Source organism: Podarcis pityusensis (assembly GCF_964106645.2).
Source record: "Podarcis pityusensis genome assembly, chromosome: 17".
Taxonomy (NCBI): domain Eukaryota; kingdom Metazoa; phylum Chordata; class Lepidosauria; order Squamata; family Lacertidae; genus Podarcis; species Podarcis pityusensis.
Window position 1 is genome coordinate 41,404,787 of NC_138042.1, and position 23,669 is coordinate 41,428,455.

Below are 23,669 nucleotides of genomic sequence, written 5' to 3' on the forward strand. Positions count from 1 at the left end.
ACCCAAAGCTTCTTCTGCCCCTCTAACTTGTACCTCCTCCATGTCTGCTGCCTGGAGGTTGAACTCAAGAGTCTGGAGAGACGGTATTCTTGAACCCCTTTTCAAATCCTTATCAACCTTTGTATTTCATAAAACGTGTGGCCAGCAATGGACAGTGTGAGGTGGAAAGGCTCCGTTTCAGATTCCACCTCAGACATAAACTTGGTAGCTATGGGGACAATTCTGTCTCTCAGACTCAGGACGCCTTCCATTGTCAATGGGTAAAATATCAGCCTGCCCTTCAGCTAAGAACTTCTGATAGGATGTAAGTGAAGCACTGTTGTTACTTCGTATGTATTATACATTGCATTTTTTCAGTGTTCCATTACCTAAATAGAGGTTTAAACAGTAGTTTCCTTGTGCTTCTGATTTGTAAGTTTAGAGCATTTCATGTTCACACCAGTCTTTTCTTTCTTTCTTTAAAAGCACAGTCCAAATACTGAACAGACCAACCATATGCTATAAAGTTCTAGAAGGAAGGGAACCCAGGAGAATAGGCCAAATCAGGCTCTTTCTTTTGGTCTCATCCCCCCAAACTTTTAGCCAGGGTTGGGGTGACAGGCAGAATTTGGATCAGCTAGTCAAAGTTGCTAACAGATAAAAAAGGAACATGAGAGTATATGGACCCAGATTGTAAACATAGAGGCATTCTTAAGTGAAACTTGCTAGCCCATTTAAAATGATAAATATATCTACAATGCAGAAGTAGGCAGATCAAAGAAGTTAAAATTAGTTAAAAACCACAAAAAGAATTTCTTGACTTTAAATTCTTTACATTTTTTCTTTAAAAAATTACAGTTTATAAACTTTGGCTGCAACTTGCAGCCAGGATTTAAGCACAGGATCACAGGCATTGGGTTTTTTTTCCTGGAAGGGGGACAGGAAGTGGAACTAGAAAGTATCTAGAGTACGCAAAAATGAAAGTACACAAACTGTACATTTTTAAAATAAAATACCATTTTGTTCATATCTATACAATTTTTACAATCAATAAATTGTTACATTTAATAAAAATCTGAGACCTTTCATCAAAACCACTGTTGTAAATATTTACATCTGAATGCGACGAATTTGTAAAAAGATGTCAAAATAAATGGAACAAAATCTTATTTGCAATAATTTGTGTGCCTGATCAGCATCACCACACATTTCTGTACTAGGGCTTGAAAGAATCTAGAGGCTGTATGTAGGATTTTAGGGGATGCACTGCAGAAAAACTGTGGCGCAAATCAAGGGAATACATTTGTTACTTTCAAGAGAAGAGGGAAGCGTAGCTCACTCTGAGTTGTTTAAGGGAATCATAAGGGTATCGGGATGTCTGCTTCTGGCTTGGGGATGAAGCAATTTACCAAAGCTGGATGCCACACGACCTATAATCTGTATGGTATCCAGTTTTCCATAATTGCTCCCATTAAAAGGGGCTGTCTGCTTGCACCCAGCAGAAACAATACAAGATGTGATATGCACACTCCGTTAAAGCTTCGATATTTACATGCAACTCATTTGCATGTGATAGTGAGAACAGCACAATGCTTCATGTGTCCAGTTTGGCATCCCATTGGACCTACAAACTGCCAAGTGTTGCTTTTTTAAAACTCCCTTAAGCAGCCCTGGTTAGAAGGTCACGCGTAATGCAAAAGATCTTGATAAGATTACAAAATTGGACAGCAATGTTACTAAACTGGACAGCGGTATTAAGAAAATAAAGCTAAGAGATTATGAGTCAAATGGCTTGCTAGTACATAACAGACCAATTTGTTCAGCACATTCTGCAAAGGAGAGAGAGAAGATCTCTGCATGTTGGCTCTTTAGTGAAGAACACGACCGCCTGAAAGGAGGAGATAAGATGTGATTGAATTTATGGACTTTGCACCAGTTTGTACTCCAAGGATTCTACTGAGACATGACAATTTTCGGCTAAACAGAACTCCCTGCGATTGCTCAAGCTCCTCCAGCACTTATGACAGCAAAACTGCCACCACAGACAATGTCAAGACAGACATTTTAAAAAGGTCTTAACAGCACTAAGGTTCACATTAGCAGCTATCTACCACAGTTGTGTCTACCAGAAAGTCCTTGTAAGAAGATTCAATATAGATAAAGCCCACAGAAGTCATTGATCTAGCTTATACCACAGAACACGCTGAACGGTTTAGCAGTCTTAATTTTTTCCTTTGTCAGAAAAGTGGGAAATAGACACCAATTTACAGAATTTAAAACATACACCCTCCCAGCTCTGTAGATGTCTTGCTAACTTGATGGCGGAGGCAGAACTAAAATAAAAACCATGGGGAGGGAAGGGGAGGGTCACAATAGATATTGGCTCAGAAGAAATAACACGCAGAAGCCTTTTCTCATATTGAATGGCCTGTTTTCCGGCCCTTCCCCATTCTCTGCACTTAAACCACATCTAACCAGTTTACAGAATTCCCAACCTAAGCACACCCTTTTGCACAGAAATGAACTTCTATGACAAATATAGAACAGTATAAAGGTAACCCAGGAAAACTAGGATTCTAACTTGCCATGTTTGTCTTGGAAAGTCACTCTTTATGTTGCCTCAGCTCCTCATTATTTGAGTGTTTAACCTGAATTCCTCTGATGCAAAATGATAAGAAAACTGATTCTTCTCAGTACTAGGAGTACCACTAACTGTATAGCACAACCAACTAAAAACGGGGTGTGGGGGTGGGGTGGGGTGTGGAAGGTGGTTAAACAATGTAAGTTATAGAACAGTCAGGCAATACCAACGCAGTGTCAAGGCACATCATAATTTCTATAAAGTAGCAGTTTTCTTTCCCTTCCATTTTCAAGACCAGAATATTTTTTTGAAAAACCAGTGTGTACTAATTATGAATATTTTTTAAAAAGAAAATGTTCATAGTTCCATAAAGTTTAGTCCAGACACTGCAGACTTTTTCAAGTGCTTTTAAAAATACTTGACTAACCAATGCAACACAGAGCTCTCCATTTTCACTGGGACAAAACAGAAACTTGGCATGTGTCTACAACACGTAGCACAGCAAAGTGCCTCTTCTACCCCCTAGCATGGGGCCCACAACAGAAAAGAGTTAACCTGCTATGTCCTCTTTCATTACAGAATTAAATTACTTGTAGAAATTTCAGGAATTTGATGTGAATGTTGTCCTAGGCTCCTTCAGTAGAGTGTGTTATAAATTTAGCAAATAATAATTGATTTGAATTTTTAACTTTTCTGTCGACAACCAAAATAGTCCTTCTGATTTCTGAACTACAAAAAAAACAACCCTCAAACACAATTAGCGCATGTTTAACAAACTTAAACAGGCTGAATAGTTAAGGATTTTTAAGGGGTCCTGCAGCTTTTTGGGGGGAGCAGAACACTAAGGAACAACTCCACATCCTTAGGAAATGAGTTATGTGGAGTAAGGCATGTCAAATACACCACTTTTACTTATTAATCATGGCAAATGACAAGACTTTTATGCAGCAAGAGATAAAGCCTACGAAGAAATAGTCCGATGTTCATTTCAGATATTATCCAAGTGATATTATCAGAAACTCACGAGACAATTCTATGACATCTCTTAAGTAGTTAAATCATACAACACAGAGAAGTCTCCAAACTGAACCAAGCAGCTGGAATGACGTATGGAATGAAGAATCCAAGTAAATGGTTACTTGACAATTGCTTTTGAAAAAATTATGCCAGGAATCCATGTGTTTTTGATGTCTGCACATACATACACATATGTCTTATCATGGTAGTTTGCCCTTTGAAAATAATTACTATATCCACCCTTTTCTTGAGACAATATATATGGAATCGAGCTCTTGATTACAACTATGGTAGCATACATTCTTTCACAGTGATGAATTCCCCAAGCACTTGGAGACCCAGAGAATGACGCTGCCAAGCCAATGAACTGAAATCACCATGAGGCTAGATGCTTCCCCCAACATGCTATGCACAAACTATGGCCAAGAGAGCTGTTCGCAGTTTTAAAAATAATCTGGATGCCCTGGGGTTCTAAGTTTACCTTCACACACTGGATTCTAAGAGGAAACGGCTTGCTTTGCCATTGCTGATGGACAAAAATGTATGTTATGTGGCAGCTACTATAGCTGGAGTTAGAAGAGAGCAACAAGCCATGGGTCCTACCCTGAAAAGGTGAGCCAAGAGGATAGCACTTTGAAGCACATAAGGACACTTGAACTCCAGGGCAAACTGAAGGCACATCCTTCAAAACAGAAATATGCTATTATAAACCAATGGTAAGCTTGCACACCCTTCTTTTAGATGTACACAGAAAGTCAGAGTCCAAGATTCAAATTCCCTCTGTTTTCAGGCATGTGTCACACAGGTCCATGGAAGAGCTGTTCCACTCTGTCTTACCTTACCCTTTGTGAATCAGCCATTGCAATACTAGAAAGCTAACTTCCAGTTTGGCCAAGTGAACCATCTGGGGAACTCATTAGAAAGCTGAGCTTGTGGATATTCCCACAGTTCTGATTCTGACCAAGCCAGCCACTTCAGATTTCCCACTGGAGATTACAATTCCCATGAGGATCCCTGTTCTGAGACAGGAGGCCATAAAAACAACTGGTGCTGCTGAGGACATTGTTGAATCGCTATTCCGAGACAGACCCACGCTGTAACTTCAGCACATTTACTAAGCAAAGACTATATACTATACCCATTCTAAGATCCCTTTATATGCTACCTCTAAGGTTCTTCCGGCTATCTAATTGCCTAATTTTTTCCCCCCTTAAGTCCCACAAAGAAGTTAGCAATCACCAAGGAAGAAACCCAGGCCTTTTTTTTTTTACTGCCAGAGTCATGGCCTGGCTACCATCAGCTGAGGAAGACTCTTTGAAACAATATTGCTGTATGTTTTAAACTATCTAAAAGGGTGCAAAAAAAAAAAAAAAAGCATTAGTAACAATTACAAGAGAAAATGAGCCATTCACCTGTTACTTGCCACATTTCATCTATTAAGTTACTGACAAGTGCTTCTCCGCTGTAACTTTGCCTCATCAAGACCATCCCATTTTGCTAAGTGCTCAAAACTTCACACGCTCCTCTTTCTGTTCCCAGCAAAGAGTTTCTGGACAGAAGGTGCTTTGTAAGTGCAAACGAATACATTTAAATAAGCACTTAATACTAATGTTGTATTTGCCTACAGTTTCACCCAACAATATTTGTCACGCAATATGTTCCTATTACATGCTCTCAGGTTACAAGAGTTATCTGAGGGAAAAGGAAAGAAAAACATTACAATGGTAAAAATGGAGATAATTCCCCTCCTCAAAAAAGTGATAAGCAAGACACAAAAAGGATACCCTGAGAAACTCGCAGCATACAAGCTGTGGGGGAGAAATCAACATGTATGAACTGAACTGAACATAAATGATTTTTTAAAAAATTCTATGGATTGTTAGCAGAAACAATGCTAAAAATAAAAGCCTCAGGAGGAGAGAATTAAACTATATGTTTCAGAAGAGAGGCAGTATTTCCCATTACACAATACGTTAATACAGTTCCTCAGAAGCTAGGCATGGCACTAAGCTTTAAACGCCCATCAGAAATTATCACGTGAAGTCAGCCCGATGAAAGATGTCTATGATAAACTTCAACACAAATAGTAAAAGTGATCTAGTGTGCATTGACTCAAAACCTTTGTACCAATTTGAGGTGTGTTTGAGACCCTCACGTACCTACTTCCTGGGCAAAAAAATCACTCTCCAAGAACTCTAAATGCAACTCTTCAGTTTCCCTGGACTTCATTTTGCACAAGGCTCATCTTGGCACAGGGGGCGATGACCTGGAACTCTGTTAAGACAGATCAAGGTGTTGGATTCTTACTCTTGCTAGTAAGCATTGAGATAGGCACCTGCTACTTTAGCAACATGGGTATGTAGAAATACAGAAGCGCCTGCTATTGTATGTCTACTCCCCACAAACAGTGATGCTACGAGTGGTCGTTTCAAGGATGGCAATCCCAAATGCATACATGGACACATGCATGTATATACACAAATATGCATACTACACACATAAAACAATTCACCATTCTAACTCCTGGCCACAGCATTTCATACAGCCGAACTGCAATCATGACCTAGAATATGGCTTATGTTGTGAGCAGGCCGGTTGGATGATTGCTTGGAAGAATCAGAAGCAGATGTGTTCGCTATAGAGAGCAGAGGCGAGATTGCTGAACCATCTGGAGGAAGAGCTGTAGCAATCTCTGGGAATAAAGAAGTCAAATTAAAATTGGACAAGTGAGATGAATTGGCCATATGCATTGGGGGCATGTCTGTCAAAAGGGGGAAACTTGGCTGGGCAAAGCCCACTGGCCTGGGAGGAGACAAGATGGAGCCAAAGCGATTGTTTAGACCTCCACCGCTTGGCTTCTCTGTGCTTGGATTAGGAAACATCTGGTTAGAAAAATAAGGGATTGAAATGTCATTGGAAAGGGTAGGATGGGCAGGAGAATATGGCGGATAAAAAGATGGCAACGTATTTTGAGGATCTACTGGAATCAGGGCTGGTGTTCGAGTAGTACTAGACTGAGTCACTGGTGGGATGAACGGTGCGTTGGCATTTATGGGGGGATTCATTCCACCCTCTGGAATAAAAGGGAATCCAAAATTTTGAGACAGACTGTGCTGATCAGGAGCTGCGCTATCATTAGTCATTTGTGGTCCTTCCGGCATGAATCGCACAATACTGCCTCTTTTTTCTAGAGCAGGTTGTTGCCTTCCAAGGATCATACTACCACTGGCAGCCAAAGGAAGGTGGGGAAGACTAGGATCAAAGACATTTCCGTGTCTTTGATTTCCAGAACGATTTCTTTCAGGCTGGCGAATTTTAGAACCACTGTTATCCTGGAGAGGATGTCTTGATCGCTGAGTAACTGAAGAATTTGGTTGACGAACTGATGGTGGGACTTGCTCGGCATTCCGAGAGACGGGCGGGTGGGTGAGAGGAGGTCGGACGACTCCATGCACATTGCTAGAAACTGGAGCATTCATGTGACCCTTGGTTCCATGACTCTCTGTCATTCTCATGGGATTGGATTTCTGAACAGAAATATTGGGGCTTGTATTGCGACCCTGAATATCTCCAGAGGAACTTGAAAAGGGAATATTTAATGTATTGTTCCTATTATTAATAGCACCAAGAGACATATCGCAACTTTCCCTGTTCTGACCATCACCTTCTCTTCGAATGTGAATAGTGTCTCTTGCTGGGGGGCAATTATATTCAACAATAGAAGTGGCACACTGTGGATTTCTCTGGTGCTCTGCAATTGGTCTTTGGCCTCCACCGACTTGCTCTCCGAGATGAGGGACAAGTAAACTCTGCATAAAACTTTGGTGGCATGTATTTTCATTGTCTCTTGGGGGAGGAAGGACATTTCCTGCTGAAATGCCCTGAACTGGCTGATAGGGCAACCTCTTCTGTCTGTCTATGGGGGGTCCAGAATTCTGAGCAATTCGAAAAGCCTGTGTCTGCATACCTCTGAGGGATGACATTGAGGTCCCTATTTCACTGTTCCTTGAGGACTGCACATCAAACTGCTGGTTAGCGCCATTTGTCTTGAATGTCTGGCACTCCGAGAGTCTTTGAACATCTGCTCCAACCGTGTGGTCTACTGACATGCGTCCTTGCATGTTATGGATTACCAATCCTTTATTCCTAGACACATCAAGGTAATTTCTCATTTCAAGATTATCTGAAGCCCTCAAGCTCTGAATGGATATTCCTAGTCTCTGCTCTGAATTAGAGGGAGTCTTTCCAATAAGTGCTTCTGCGGAGTAGCTGCTAACCCTATTTCTTTCTTGTCTGTGGGGGACACAGGTCATGTCGGATGACCTGGTGACAATACTAGGCTGGGACACCATTTGCTGCTCCAAAGCCCTGGAGGTCATAAGTCTTTGCATCTGGCCATGTCCTGGCACATGTTCAGAAGAAACTCCAGAACCTGTCTGTCTGTTGCCCACATCTGGTGCTTGCTGGTGCAGAATGTCCTGATTCAGATGGCTCTGAGGATGGTTGTGGTGAGTTCTGTTTGCAGTGGGGTTCTCGCATGTCTTCTCAGGCTGAGAAGACGTATAGTGCTGCTGCATTTGCTGCATCTGTGGGTGATGGGGGTGGGGTTGGCTGCTCTTTGACCGCGACTGGTCGTTTCCATGATGCTTCTGCTGTAAAGCAAGTGTGGTGGGCTGGGCTGCTTGGATGAGGGTCCTTTTCTTCTGCATTTGTGCCTCTTGATGCATTACTCTTTGCTGGTGGACGCTGAGGGCTTGGGAGTGGATAGGGCTTTCTGCATGAGGAATGTGATGCTGGAGTTGATACAACTGATGTCTTTCTCTTAACTGTCCAGCCTGTTGTTGTTGCTGCTGCTGCTGCTTTATATACGGATTGCTATGAAGGTGGGTCATTCCTTGAGTGGGAGCATGTTGAATAGGTTGCAGGTGCTGTCCTGTCTGATCCGGGACAGAAGGCTGAGAATTACACTGGATTTCAGCTTGCCTCAGAGCAGGTGGCACAAAATTGCTGGTTGGGAACAACCGGCTAAGACTATCCGTGTGCCCTTGACTGCTCCCTGATACTGCCATATTGGAGGAGTTGGGGGGGATCTGGTTGACAAGGATTCGACTTTGATCTGAAATATCGTCAGCTGTTTGGTTCAGCAAAGCCATCCCTTCAAGCTCCATAGGTGCCGTCTGGCAGTGTTTCTGTCTCTTCGACGTGGAAAGCAGGTGATCATCTGGAACAGAACGTTTGACAGAGTCTTTGCGGCTTTCCTGGCTTTGCTGCTTTAAGTGTGGCTCATGCATCTGAGAAGCCTGCATGGTGCTGGTCCGAACAGCAGACAGTTGTTCTGAAGCATAATCTGTCATTAGCACTGGAGAATGTCCTGGAGACTGAGTCATATAGGGATTAGTGGGCATGGATGGAGTCATGGTCACAGGAACAGCTGATTGGTCTGAAGTTGGGGGTAAACCTGAGCAGCTCACAACAGGGTGGATGATGCAGCTTTGATGTATGAGATTATTGACGCTTAAGCTTGATGTGCTTGGAGACTGGGAGGCTGGAATTTGCAAGGTTACACTGGGCACTTCCACTCCAACGGAACAGCTTTGTTTTTCGACTGACCTATCAACGTTTATTTTCACTGCATTCTGGGTGCTGAAATTTCTTGGCACCGTTTCTATCTGGTCTGCATCTTTAATGGTGTGAGACTTAAAAGACTGGTCTCTTCTTAGAGATGCCACTTCATCATCCTTGGAAACAGCAGCTCCCGACACTGATGCTTTTGCATGGGCCTCTTGGTCAAAAATTGCTTTTGCTGCCAAAGCTACAATATCCGTTTGCTCTGAAAACGTACAGCTGTTGCATGTATTCACTGAAGTGTTGCTGGGAACATTTTCCCTGCATGTGTCTGGCAACATGGATGCAACTGAGAATCCACAACTGCTGCCTGAGCTAGTTGACATGGGAGAGTCTGCTTGTCTGTTAGCAGTGACTGTTTCTTGTTCAGAGGTACAGGAATGAGACTGTGCAAGGTTTTCCTCTTCAGTGTTCACCAGCAAGAGCCCCTCTTGCTTCTCTGCCAAGTCATTCGAGTCTATAATTGATTTAGTGTTTTGGGTGCGAAAATTAGGGTGTTCAACTTGGACCGAGAAGTTTTTTTCTACAGCTTCTCCCACTTTACTGAAATCAGAGAAAATCTTGGTCAGGCCTTGCTCTTCTAACAAATCACTGGCCTGCATGACTATGGAACAATTTTGTTCCATTGTGCAGATTTCAGACACCTCTGTTCTGGGAACACCCTCTGCGCTCGCCCCACTGTTTGCCACAGATGTCCCAGAAATATGAGAAGCTGTCACCTGAGAGTCAGAAGATGCTAAAGGGCTGGTGGGGATGCATTTGGATGATTCTGGTAACTTAGAATTTGTTGCTGAATTAGTTTGAGGAGGCAGAGATGCACACTCTCTGGAGACGGGAGCAACCACTTCAAACTGTTCTGATGAGGCCGATTCGAGTGGCAACGATCTCGGCACTATAGCTGCATTCAGGTCAGAGGCCAGGGTAGTTTCCATGTCTTGTTCAGCCCTCAGTCTCTCTTTGGGATGGGAATTGGAAGCATCATTTTGGGCAACATCATTAGGTGCTACCCTATTTGCTTGTGATATGGCTAAGCTTTGCAACACCACGTTATCAGGCATGTTTTCAAGCAAGATGTCACTTCCTGAATGCTCAGGGGTAGTCTCCACATCCCCACTATCAAGTTTCTTCAAATCTTTGCAAGAATTCACTCGACATGCAAGATTGCTGCTGGCCACCAAGCATTTTTTAGTACTTTTATTAGACCATTTTGAACCCAGACCAAATGAGGTTTTGGGGGGAGCAGCACCCACTGAGCACGAAACACTGGTTAACATTACATTCTCAGCAGCAGAAGAGGATGCTGCTGTAGCTGCCAGCAGAACATGGGTACTTGGTGTGGTTTGGCTGCTGACCGTTGATGGATTTGTAGGCTGGCTGGTAGACACCTGCAGACAATTCTGTCCAGCCATCTGCGATATGCTTTGATTGAGGCTAGCTAAAGCACCAAATGTATTGAGGGCAACGTTTGTATTTGGATCTTCACTGGTGGTAGGCTGAATAACTTGCATAGGGGTTTGATCCGAACCTCCAGAACAGGACTTCACAGGCTTCAATGCAAACAGCTGCCCATTTAAAGAAATAGTCTGTGGAAGATGTTGGTTAGCCATTGCAACTGAAAACGTTTGTGTCGAGCCAGAAGATGGTGCAGAAGATGGCCTTGGCAAAATATGGACAAGATGCTTCCCACCAAACATATGAGGGCCAGAGGCATTTTGCATAGGATTACTAGCACTTGCTGAGGGAGCAGCTCCATTTATAGGCATTCTGATAGGAGGAGGAGGAGGAGGAGCAGAGAAAAGGGAGAGAGGATTTGGGTTAGCAGTCTGTATAATTACAATCTGCTGGCTAACAGTTTGGTTGGGGATTTCAGTTCTCAACACTGGTGGACCTGCACTGGCATTTGAAGGCTGTAAAATGACTACATTTTGTTTAGCAGGTGGTGCAGTGACAGATGGACCTACTGGCTGGGGCATCTGAATCAGCTGCATAGGTGGATTCAATGGAAGGAGGCCGTTTGCAGGTTGTGCTAGAACCTGCGTCTTAGTGACTAGTGGCTGCATAGGTAAGGCTGGGTAAGATGGCAAAGTAACCATGATTTGCTCAGCTGTTTGTTCAGCAGCAGGTAGAGGATTATTTAAACTGGGAGTAGTTGCCAAAATCCTGTTAGGAGTGGGTGCTGTAATGCTAGCATTGTGAACTGGCTGATTTAAGAGGGCTGCGTTTATGCTGGACAGAGTACGGTTTAGAGGCTGAACAGTATTCCCTGCTAGTTGCAAAGTAGTCCAAGTAGTCTGGGTGTTTCCAGCAGAAGTCATTCGCGTCAGGCTACCCATGGTTTTGGAATTTGAAGTGCCAGCAGCTGAAGAACTGGAAAAAGGCCACTTATCTATAGAAGCAGCAGGCAAAGTGTTAATTTCTGTTACAGCCTTCTGGATTTCTACAGCAGAGGCTGCCGGTCCTCCGCTGCTTTTGAAGATGTTTCCTGCAGACGGCTTTCCATCAATGGAGAGCATTACAGATGGAGTACAAGTGGTATCAGCTGCAGAAACCACACAGCTTTCTAGGGATCCATTTCTTGAATCCTCTTTAAGGGGCACGTCTGCCAGCTGAGCCAGAGATCTGTCTACACTAGCACTGACAGGAAGGCTGTTGCTAGGCAAACCCGCTTTCTCAATTAACTTGAAAGTCTCTGGTTTATTTTTAGATTTGGAGATGTCATCTTCATCTTGTGGAGAACTCTGAATTTCAGGCTGTAGCCTCACTAGCTGCAAGGGATTCAGCGAGCTGTCAGCACTAGAACTAGTAGGTAGGCCTTGCTCGTTCTCAGAGGTAGAGTGCTCAATAATTTTCTTGGCTGGATTTGATGGGCCGGATACCAGTGGAGAAACTGAAGTCTGAACCCCTGATTTGATTTCTGCGGAATAGATACTAGAAATGGTCACAGGAGTGACTAGGTTGCAAGTCCTCTGGACAGGAACAACATTAGCAGTCTGCTTCTGTAAATTGTGACTGATATTAAAGGTTATTCCTTGGACTGATGCCCCCTGGTTGCTTCCACCAAGCTGACTGCCGTTGGAATATACAATGATGTTCTTTTGCAGCTGGTCACTGGGGATAACAACAGACACTTTTGCATTTTTCAGGTTCCCTTTCTTCTTTTGATCCTGATCATTGGGGATAACAACAGAAACTTTTGCGTGCTTGAGGTTCCGTTTCCAGTGGACAGTGGGGTCATCATAAAGGCAAATGTCGTTGGCTTTCAATAATGCAATGTAGCGCCCATTTTCTTTCTGCAGTTCATCCAACTGCTTCCGGAGCTTTTTTATTTCTTCAGCTGCAGAGAAATAAAAAATTAATAAATCCGAATGACCAAAGGTTCTGCAAAAGTCTAGTACGGCTGATTTGTTTTAGGAGCAAGTGAAAACAGCATTAAAAAAAGCCATTTCATCACCTCAACATAGGTTTCTGCTGTAATATGCAGAGCTTTTTTTCTTTAAAAATGTTTAGGGGTACTCTCATTTTGACTCAAGAAAACCACCATTTTATGGTTCAAATCGGGAACAATAAAGACAAATAAATGGACAAAAGTACAAAGATTCACAAAATGTTTAGGGGTATGTGTACCCCTGCATCCCCCCAGAAAAAAAGCACTGGTAATATATACTCCAACTCAGATTACATCCTTAGAGACTTAGAATTAAAAGGAGAGCACACAAGTTGCATGCAACACACCCCAGGCATCTCTAGCTACAATATTTATAGGTAACAGGAAAGAAAACCCACTGCAAATTGGAGCCAATCATTACTGGGCAGATGGGTCAAGTGTCCTGAATCGGTGGAGAGCAGCTTCATATGTTAACTGTATTTCACAAACTCATCATCTGAAGAAAATTACAGCCTTATAAATACTCTCAGCAAGGACATATTTCTATTGCTTTCATTCTATTATTTCTTTATTGTTCCAGTTCACACTGCTTTTTTCCAAAAAGGATAATTAGTCGTATGAAAATTAGAGGATCATAGAATGAACAGGCGTCATCTAATGTAAATCCTAATAAACAACTACTACTGGGACTTGGATTTCATCCATGTTGCAGAATATTCAGAAATACCCTATTCTTTCTGTTTAGTTTGGATGAAGAAAACAGCTCCAATTATAGCTGAGAGGCAACTTCACTTAGAAAAACTATCAAATTACAGTTCTTCTATAACTTAATTTACAAGTGTGGCAACATTTTTTAGAATCAACTTTACTGTTGCTTTTTTCAATCATGTTCAACTTCTTCATATAAAATTTGTATTGTGAAAGAGAATTAGCATACCGGCACACCAAGAGTATGTTGTTAGCAAGGTATAAAATTAGCAAATCTGCTTTTTAATAAAAGATTGGGACTACTTTTATTAGGATAAGGAAAATTACAATCCAAAACACAAATATTAAGCAAACAGCATTCAATTTGCAGGATAGCGAATCTATCATTTGATAACAGTTCCGGAGGAAAGGTGGAGTAGCAGTTAGACAAAGAATGTTTAGTTTGAAATGTATGTACAATAAAAACAGAGGTATTCTAGCGAGAGTATTCTAGCCAGTCCATTCACCTTGCTCATTGTTTCCTCCATTCAGCAGGAGCTCGTCATTTTGCCTTTTCATTTCTGTTATATATTGATATGCCTGGTCAAGGATCATGTTCTTACTCTGCAAGGGAACATGTGGATAATTAGGAAAAACATTCAGAGACTCAGTCTTAAATACAAACAGGCCTACTTCTTATTTATTATTATTATTATTATTATTATTATTATTATTATTATTAAATTTGTATACCACAGCAGTTCGGGCACTAGCAACTTCAGTATTGGATTACTGCAATGCAGGGTTGCTGAACAGAAGTGAGACCCTGTCAGTATCTAACACCTATGTTCAATGGTTGGCAATATGTTTATCGGCCAAGCTTTAGGTGTTACTATTAGTATATAAAGACATTAACAGTTTGAAACTAGTTTACTTGCTGGAGCATGTCTCCTACATATGCCCACTTGACTGGAACTAGCACTGCAGGTGCCACATAATACTCATTACACACTTGTAAGAAATTGATATTTTCGTGTGGCAGCACCCACACTTTGGAAATCCCTGCCTATTGACATCGCCCAAGCACCTTCGCTGTACTCTTTTCGGTGACTGCTTAAATCATTTTTGTTTAGCAAGCCTATCCACATGTGTAGATTTTGACGTCTTTTCATCTCTTTACTGATCATTCTAATAATCTTTAAATGTTTAAATTGTTTTAACTGTTTTCATTGATAATTTAAATATTTCATACTTAGAGGTTTTATTACAGCCAAGCGGTATATAAATTCTGTTAAATACATAAATATTCAGCCGCCATGAAGAGCAGACTAACTTGTTTCAGCGCTGGGGAGCATGGAATTAGTTCACCAATTCGGTTTATTCCAGCATTGATTTTCTTCTTCCGATGCCTCTCCACTAGCAAAAACAGAACACATAAGGTGTATAACAGTACATTGATAGCATATCCAGAAACAATAAGACTTCTCTTTTGATTGTGAAGGCATATATTTGCATGCTTGGTGGAAGGAAGAACCCGAAGAGGAATGCTTGCTCCATTCTGACAACAGCTGCACTGAAGCTCTTACCTGCATTGTGAGTTTCACGGTTTTTCTTTCTGTTAAAAAAAGGGTAACATGTAAATGGCTAAATTACAATATTTGCTATCTAGGAAGTTTTCTTTAATCAATCTATTTTCTTTAATCTGCCAGTGAATGCACAAAAGGGAGAAGAGAAATAACCACATTTGCTGTAAGGATCCCCAAGATATATATCTGGCTTGCATTTTTTCCTGTAAATATAAATTATATATATGCCACATTTTGGGACACAGCCTAGCCAAGGCAGTTTGCAATATCATAAAAAGAACAATAAATATAAAACAACCTAATAAAAGCAGCACATTAACAAAGGTCATTTGAAACAGTTACAAAGATTAATAAAACAGGGCTACATTTTGTAGATACCTCTGTAGAAAAAGCCTTTAGGAAAAGGCAGAAAGAAAAAGGTGAGTCTGTAGAGCCCATTTAAAAATCCACAGCATAGAGGCCATGCTAATCTCTATGATGAAAAAAGTTTCAGAATCTGGGAGCCACCCCAGAAAAGGTCCTACCACTTTGGCTTGCCAATTGCCTGCCAAAGGCATAGTACTACTTAATGATGTGTGCACAGTGTTATATAAGGAACAGCCATCCTTTACTTCAAAGCAACTCTTGCCCTGTTGGTGCTGTATTTTTCCTACTGATGGAAATTATCATAATTTTATGTATTCTTACTATCCTAAGCATGTTTTTGCACTAAGTTTCCTTATTATGTAGGTTTGACTGCACACTTGTATACCAATCATGGGACTAGAAACTTGACCAAAGAGAACAAATTAAGTTATAACTACTTCTCATCATGTGCAGGCTATGCAGAGCTGCGTAAAGACAACAAAATACCTTCTCTACCTTACTGAGACCCACCTTTATACGGAAGTCCAACCGTTCTTAAACCAAGGCACGCTTTCCCTAATGAGGCCTCCCGCCGCTGATGCCCTTCCACTGTTCGGCTTCCGTTCTTAGACCGAGGTAAAGTTCGCAGACCGGAACACTACTTCCGGTTTTGCAGAGTTTGTAAACCAAACAGTTCGTAAACAGGACTATTCTTAAACTGAGCTACCACTGTACTTATTAATGACTAATGACTAAGAAACTCAGCAATAAGAACAGTGGTGCAGCTGAGCTTCCATTTCTCTGCAGGTGCATTAGTGAACATGAGAAGTAACAGAACCTATCTGGAGAGGTCTTGTATAAGAAACTTGGCAGATGCAAGGATATAAAATGTGGGTTAAAAACACTAAAGCACATTCAACTCTAGGGCTTGGAAAGTACTGTTCAGATGAATAGTACCAGTGTACACCAGTGGTGATATGGCACATAAGTATGGACCTGTCCCCACATTGCTGGCAGAGATCTTTTCCTTATCTTGTTATAAGGGAAGTTCAGCAAAGGGTTAGAACAGGAGTTTATTATTGATTGGTCATATTTCATGTTGCATGTAAATAATGCACAGGTGTACTGGTTTGTTTCTTTGATTGTTCATTTAACACACTAAAAAACATTTATTTAAAAATTTTAAAATGTCAGATGTGACATGGAAAGGACCATACAGTGGTACCTCGGGTTAAGAACTTAGTTCATTCTGGAGGTCTGTTCTTAACCTGAAACTGTTCTTAACCTGAAGCACCACTTTAGCTAATGGGGCCTCCCGCTGCCGCGCGATTTCTGTTCTTATCCTGAAGCAAAGTTCTTAACCAGAGATACTATTTCTGGGTTAGTGGAGTCTGTAACCTGAAGCGTCTGTAACCCGAGGTACCACTGTAACCCTGAACATCATCATCTTTGGAGAGTCTTTGACTTCACCTAATAGCAACACTTGTAAAAGCTTAAGTTGTTCTGCTCCCGTTACCACCACCTGCCTAGAAAACTATTTTACATTAGACTGACCTACACTTAATCTGATGCAAAGGCTGCCCAGGTCATTATCTGTAGTGGCTTTTTACAAGGAGCTGACACATAATAAGAGAGACTGACAAGGATGATCTTACACACACTTATTTGTGAGTAAGGTTCACTGAACTCAACAGAGCTGGCTTCCAAATAGAGAGGCGAAGAATTGCATTGTAATTCTATTTGTGAACAGGACACTTACCGGTGTTGTCTCTTAAGAGGACCCTTCTCTGTCATCTCTGGCATAGTTTGAGAGATGAGGATCTAGAAGAACAGAACCAAAAGTAACGATTCTAGAAGCACCGATCATTATTGTTCCATCTGAAAACCCTGACTCTCAAGTTTTTTTTTCTTCACAGTTAAGCTTCCACTGGCTTCTTTTAGATCAGCATGACCTAATAAATCGCACCACAAAGGACATTAGCTAGCCTGCTAGGCCTCATTTGTAGCCTAAAAGGAGATGCAACCATGCAGAGCTTCTCTACAGGTGACTAGGTAGATAATATTTATACTCACCACTGGTGAGTGGCTGTTTACAAGACTGCAATAGTACTCCAGCTTCTACTGTGTTGATGTTTCTCAAACCATACTTCACAATCCTAAGTGAGACAGATAGAATTTATTGGAATTCTAAGGACCTCTGCTTACATTTAAAGGTTACAGTCATTGGAATAATTAAATACATTCTTTTAAATGAAACCTGAGTAATAGGAGGGGGAGAGAAACCAAGCTCTGTTTAGTTTACTGCAGCTAAATAGATTTTTTTTACCCCACCTTTCAGCATATCTGCCCTCCCAAGACACTTTACAATATAATGATACAATGATCTGGTTTGTGTACCACTAAGAACCATTAGTATGGCTTAAATTTGGTTCAACATTCTCCCTCTTTGTAAAGTGGAACTCCACAAATATTTATGAACTTCCAAACTCAACTTTTCTTGGGTTTGAGTTGGCTACTGAGACTCATGTGCTGGTAACCTCACGTTTGGATTACTGTAATGTGCTCTATGTGAGGCTGCCTTACAACTAGTCCAGAGACTGCAGTTGGTACAGAATGCCACAGCCCAGGTGGTTAATTGTGCTTCTTACTGGGCATGTACTGGGCAGCACTAAAGGTTCTGCTATGGTTCTATAGGTCAATGAACCAGTTTTAACATCTTGTTACCTACACATGCAGCCCTAAACAACACTGGACATGGTTACCTGAAAAATCAGTTTCACCTCCACTGCTCAGTAAGACCATTAAGATCAACAAACAGAACCTGATGAGTTTTATCATTCATGCCCTAATGACGTGGTGTCAGGCTTTTTCACTCGTGGCACCAGTGTTGTGGAATGTACTGGCATCCCATTGCCTTTTGAAGACACACCTGGCATACCCTTGATCTCTTCACCTAAGTCTCCTGCTTTAATTCTTGTGCTGTTTTAATGGGGCTGTTTCAATGAATATTTTAATCACTGAAGTTTGCATTTTAACATCCCAATTGGATTGTTTTCCAGTGGACTTCAATTATGGCATACCATTATGTATTTTTACAGTGTTGTTTTTTGTTTTGTAAACTACTTAGAAACTAACTGGGCATTAAGTGGTATATTCATTATTAATAATAATTTCAGAGATTAAGGCACAGGGCCAAGCTAAACATGGCCAGACAGCCACATTAGTTGTTCATGTGCCAGCTCCATTCATGTATAAGGCCTGGAAGGGTGATCATGGTTTTTACATCAAGAGAGATACCATACTGGCCCGAATATAAGCCCCCCCCCCCCCCGAATATAAGCTGCACCTTTAAATGTAAATGGGGAAAAAGAAAAACAATAATACCCGGGCTGCTTCCTGGGGGGGGGGGGGTGTCCCCACACCACTTTGCCAGCGGCCTTCCCCTTTCCCCCGCTTGGGAGCGGCGGAGAGGCAGCGCTTTGCTGGCGGTGTAAGGTAATGAATGTAAGCCGCACTTTAACTTTTCATGGTCAGAATTTGAGGGGAAAGTGCGGCTTATGTTCAGGCCAATATGGTACCTGGTTCTCTTTTTCTTTTACTTGCACCTGTTACTTCAAATCAGACCCCCCCACCCTAGTATCCTACTAGTAAGGTAAAAAGGTAAAGGCCCCCTGGACGGTTAAGTCCAGTCAAAGGCGACTATGGGGTTGTGTTGCTCATCTTGCTTTCAGGCCAAGGGAGCCGGCGTTTGTCCACAGACAGTTTCCTACTCGTAGCATCTAGTAAGTTAGCATCATATAAATCATGCTTGGGGATAAGGAAACTTTATTTCCCTCTGTCTTTGTACCTATTGCTGAGATCTTGTGAGTTTAGTAGAAGCCAATGGCAAGCAGCGTTAGAGCAGAACAAGCAACTCTGTGGACAAAGCATCATAATAAACAAAGACATTGATTCCAGGGACAGTGGGACTCAGCATTGCTGGTAGAATTTACAGGCTCTTGCAAGTACACTCTAGATTTTTTGAGTATTTTCCTTATGATATGTTGTTTGAGGAGAATATAAACTATCCTCACTTCTTATTAAATGCAGTTCACACAACACTCCAACTGCAATGAATTTTCTGTAAAGTATGCAATGCTTTGTGGATTTTCTTAACAATTGGAAGTGACTCTTGTAGAAAATGAATTTCAGTGAGCTAGCAGTCATCAAAAACTGCAAGTGATTTGCAGAATAAGAGTGGTTAACCAATGTACTTACTTTCTCTGAACAAGAATGAGTTTGCAAGAGAAATTTACTTTGAGGAGTTAATTAATTTAGCAATGAAAAAGTACACAAAACACAAAAACTGGTCTATACATAAAATGTTTGTACACATGCTGGTCCATTAGAATAAAAAATAAAAGCACTGACAGGATACTATATTCATAAGGACCAACCAAAAAATTAAAATAGGCAAAACCATTTATAGGACTCATATTCAGGCTAGGCGTTTGGGGGCATGGCTGAAAAGCCTCAATTACAGTAGGCCATGGTATAATTTTGGAAATGCAAAAAATATAATTTCAGAATTAAAAGACAAACTTTTATTTAATGCCTCATGCAACTGTATGTATTGGATGGGATTATGGGATGCGTGTGGGAGGGGGTTGGTGTTATAAATTTGTAGCGGGACCAGAAAAACAATGCTTGGGCATGCTACCAATCAATCTTAATCCTAACCATGTTGACTTGAAAGTAGTATTTACTGATTTACTTTTGAAGAGGCTTCAATCCTATACAATCACCAGAGAACAAAACACACTGAATTCAATGGAGAGAGAGAGTACCAAAACTTCCCCCAATGCTTGCCCCCTTTTTCATGTTTTTTACATTTTTTTGCCAAGCATTTAAACAGAAAATATAATTGCATTACCACAAAAAGCTGTACAGAGTATGTCTGCCTATGAGGAGTAGGAGTGTGTGTGTGTGTGTGTGTGTGTGTGTAAATAAAACATGAAGAGGTTAATAAAAAAATGGGCACGAAACAAGAGAACAAATTTACCATTAATACATTTAGCTTGAATAATGAAAGTGTATGTCCTAACTATAAAACAACAATAATACCAGAACAGTGTCTTAGGACAGCCGTGTGAGCAAGGAAACTCACTAGTCATACAAATTAGGATGATGTGATTTTTATGTGGCATCTTAATCTGGCATCTCATAACTTCCAAAACATTTCCATATCTCAATTCAATAATCTTCACAAAAGCCCTGTACAAAAACTTAGCATTATTATTTTCTTCATATTGCCAATGCCAGACTGAGATTATAATTTTAATAATAATAATAATAACATGCACTACTATTGCCGGGCTTTTTTTTCTGTGGCACGCAGCATGGCCATGTTATCAAATGGGTATTTTGGTAACTAGACTCCTTGCTCCCTTTCCTACAAGCAAAATCCAGATTATAATGCATTATACAGTCCACTGCAAAGTGCGTAGCATACTGCAGTCTATCTATCTATCTATCTATCTATCTTGTATGGATAACAGCTACACAGGGAGAGTCCCACTGCAACCGATCACCTAGTCCTGAGGTCGGTTTCCGACAGCAGCCACCCAGATGCCTCCTTCCTGCAAAACTTACAAACAAGGCACGGAGCTACAACCAGTCTTCCCTTGCGCATCCCCAGCACCTTATCTGCTCCAGGGGGTACACTGCCTCTGCACATGGAGGTTTCTGCTGGCCACCCTGTTCAGACCTCCCTGCTCCAGACACGAAGTGCATGGCCTGCAGCACTTCGGGGTCAGCCTTGGAAGCCTAGTCCCCTCGACACCCCCCCACCCTGCCCGGCAAAGAAAGCCGCAACCGGGAGCACTGGACATTTGGGGCAACCTGGGGGTGGGAGGGCTCCAGGGCCCCACCATCCCAAAACCCAATATTGGGAGCTGGGGAAAGCCGCAACAGGGAGGAATGGACATTTGGGGCAGCCCAGGGAAGGGAGGCCACCCCACCGCCACAAAACCTATTATTATTATTGAATTTATATACCGCCTTATACCTGGAGGTCTCAAGGCGGTTCACAGAACAAAATCCAAATATAAAACCACAAAAGGCATCATCAAAATAAAAGCAACAACCCAATAACCCCGTCTCCGGTAGTTGGTTGTCTCATAGCTGAACTCTTGCAGAAATATAATGTGTGAATCTGTGAAAGAAGAAGGGATTCGCTTCTCACCCCACCAGATGATAATTCCAGTGCTTTTTTTCTAAAAAAAAATGTTTAGGGGTACAGTACAGTGGTACCTTGGGTTAAGTACTTCATTCGTTCTGGAGGTCCGTTCTTAACCTGAAACTGTTCTTAACCTGAAGCACTACTTTAGCTAATGGGGCCTCCTGCTGCCGCTGGAGCACAATTTCTGTTCTCATCCTGAAGCAAAGTTCTTAACCTGAAGCACTATTTCTGGGTTAGCGGAATCTGTAACCTGAAGCGTCTGTAACCTGAAGCGTCTGTAACCCAAGGTACCACTGTATTGAGCTTCTTAATGCATGCCAGCCTTCCTTCTGGATCATGTTAGCGAACACCTTCTACCCGAATACCTCGGATTAAGTACTTAATTCGTTCCACTTTTTAGTCAAAGAAATCCCAAAGCGTGTTCGATTGATTGATCGATTCTGTTTCTATGCAGCTTTTGATTCAAATAAACCCCAAAGCGGCTTACAAACAACAGATAAAAATAACATAATGGAACATCACAAATACAGTGGTACCTCGGGTTAAGAACTTAATTCGTTCCAGAGGTCCGTTCTTAACCTGAAACTGTTTTTAACCTGAAGCACCACTTTAGCTAATGGGGCCTCCTGCTGCCACTGGAGCACGATTTCTGTTCTCATCCTGATGCAAAGTTCTTAAGCCGAGGTACTATTTCTGGGTTAGCAGTTAGAGTCTGTAACCTGAAGTGTCTGTAACCTGAGGTACCACTGTCCTCTCCTTTTCCTACTCATACTGAAATACTGCCCCTCAATGAGGCCAAACTTAGATTCACAAAACGTTTAGGGGTCTGCGTCCCCACAGAAAAACAGCACTGGATAATTCCCAAAATACAACACCATGTATTGCAGCAGCAAATACAGTGGTACTTCTGGTTACGTACTTAATTCATTCCAGAGGTCCGTTCTTAACCTGAAACTGTTCTTAACCTTAAGCACCACTTTAGCTGCTGCCGCCTTGCCGCCAGAGCCCAATTTCTGTTCTCCTCCTGAAGCAAAGTTCTTAACCTGAAGCACTATTTCTGGGTTAGCAGAGTCTGTAACCTGAAGCATCTGTAACCTGAAGTGTCTGTAACCCAAGGTACCACTGTACTCTCCTTTTCCTACTCATATTGAAATACAGCGGTTACAGGTTACAGACGCTTCAGGTTACAGACTCCGCTAACCCAGAAATAGTACCTCGGGTTCAGAATTTTGCTTCAGGATGAGAACAGAAATCGAGGCCCCATTAGCTAAAGTGGTGCTTCAGGTTAAGAGCAGTTTCAGGTTAAGAACGGGCCTCCGGGACGAATGAAGTACTTAACCCGAGGCACCACTGTACTGCCCCTCAACGAGGCCAAACTGAGATGCACAAAACGTCGAGGGGTCTCCGTCCCCCAGAAGAAAAGCCTGGCTACTTCCCCCAACACACCGCCATGTATTGCAGCAGCCCCTACTGGGAGCGGGGGTGGGATGGGGGCGCCCCCCCCCGCCTGACGCCCCTCAGCAGCTCCCCGGGGGAGGCGTCGAGGGCGGCCCCGCAAATACACACGTTTGGACGCGGCCCCGGCGGGCCCCTGACAAGCGCCGGGCGAACTGTCACTTTGGCGCGAGGCGGGGAAGGAGCGGGCCGGGCCGGGCCGGGCCGGGCGCGTGAGGGGAGCCGGCCTTCCCCTCACGCCGCGACCTGAGGGACTCACCGCCGGAGCGCCGGGCGGGCTGAGCGGCTGCGGCCCCACCGCGGGGACCATCCTCCGCCTCTTCCTTCCCTCCGCCTCCCCTCGCAGCGACTCCGCCTTCTCCTCGCCACACCGCCGGGACCGTCTCCTCAGGTGCCGAGGGTGCCGCCCCTCCGCTTGCACGACAGCCAATGGAGAGCCGGCTCGGCCGCCCTCCGACCAATCGGCGACCGCGAGAGGTGGAAAGGGCAGGTCGAGCCCGGGAGGAAAGGCTGAGGCCCAGCCCACTTCGAGCCTTATATGGCGCGGACGGAGGCCCGCACGGGCTTCGGGCTCAACGCGAAGGTTAGATTGACGTGAGGCGCGGGGGCGGGGAGAGAGGGAACAGGAACTGCGGGAGAGGCCAATGAGCGGCGGGGAGGGCGGGGCGGAGGAGCGTTGCTAAAGAAGCCGAAATCTGCCGGATAGAAGCGCAGCAGGAAACATATGCGCGGTAATAGGATGCTTTCGTAGTGATGTATGGAAGGGAGAGCTGGACCATAACGAAGGCT

The 23,669-nt window shown here is 42.8% G+C and overlaps 2 protein-coding genes across 2 annotated transcripts in view; both read right to left on the reverse strand.

The window, feature by feature from the left end:
• FAM162A (family with sequence similarity 162 member A) overlaps positions 1–23,669 on the reverse strand; it is a 178,003-nt gene that overhangs the window by 134,037 nt on the left and 20,297 nt on the right. The gene's annotated exons all lie outside the window — the stretch shown is intronic.
• USF3 (upstream transcription factor family member 3) lies at positions 792–23,194 on the reverse strand. The gene is made up of 7 exons (XM_080987077.1): positions 23,140–23,194; positions 17,279–17,361; positions 16,965–17,026; positions 14,861–14,889; positions 14,608–14,690; positions 13,802–13,898; positions 792–12,536 (listed from the first exon to the last, which is right to left on the reverse strand). The coding sequence occupies exons 3-7, from the start codon at positions 17,006–17,008 to the stop codon at positions 6,115–6,117; spliced, it is 6,675 nt and encodes a 2,224-aa protein (XP_080843203.1). The 5' UTR covers positions 17,009–17,026; positions 17,279–17,361; positions 23,140–23,194; the 3' UTR covers positions 792–6,114.

Bases quoted from the DNA above. Each gene is read 5' to 3' on its own strand.
- USF3 (XM_080987077.1), bottom strand. From the start codon at position 17,008: ATGCCAGAGATGACAGAGAAGGGTCCTCTTAAGAGACAACACCG. The intron at 14,890-16,964 runs GTAAGTGTCCTG...TTTTTTTAACAG, and splicing joins CCTCTTAAGAGACAACACCG to AAAGAAAAACCGTGAAACTC. The intron at 12,537-13,801 runs GTGAATGGACTG...ATTTCTCTGCAG, and splicing joins TGGAGGAAACAATGAGCAAG to CTGAAGAAATAAAAAAGCTC.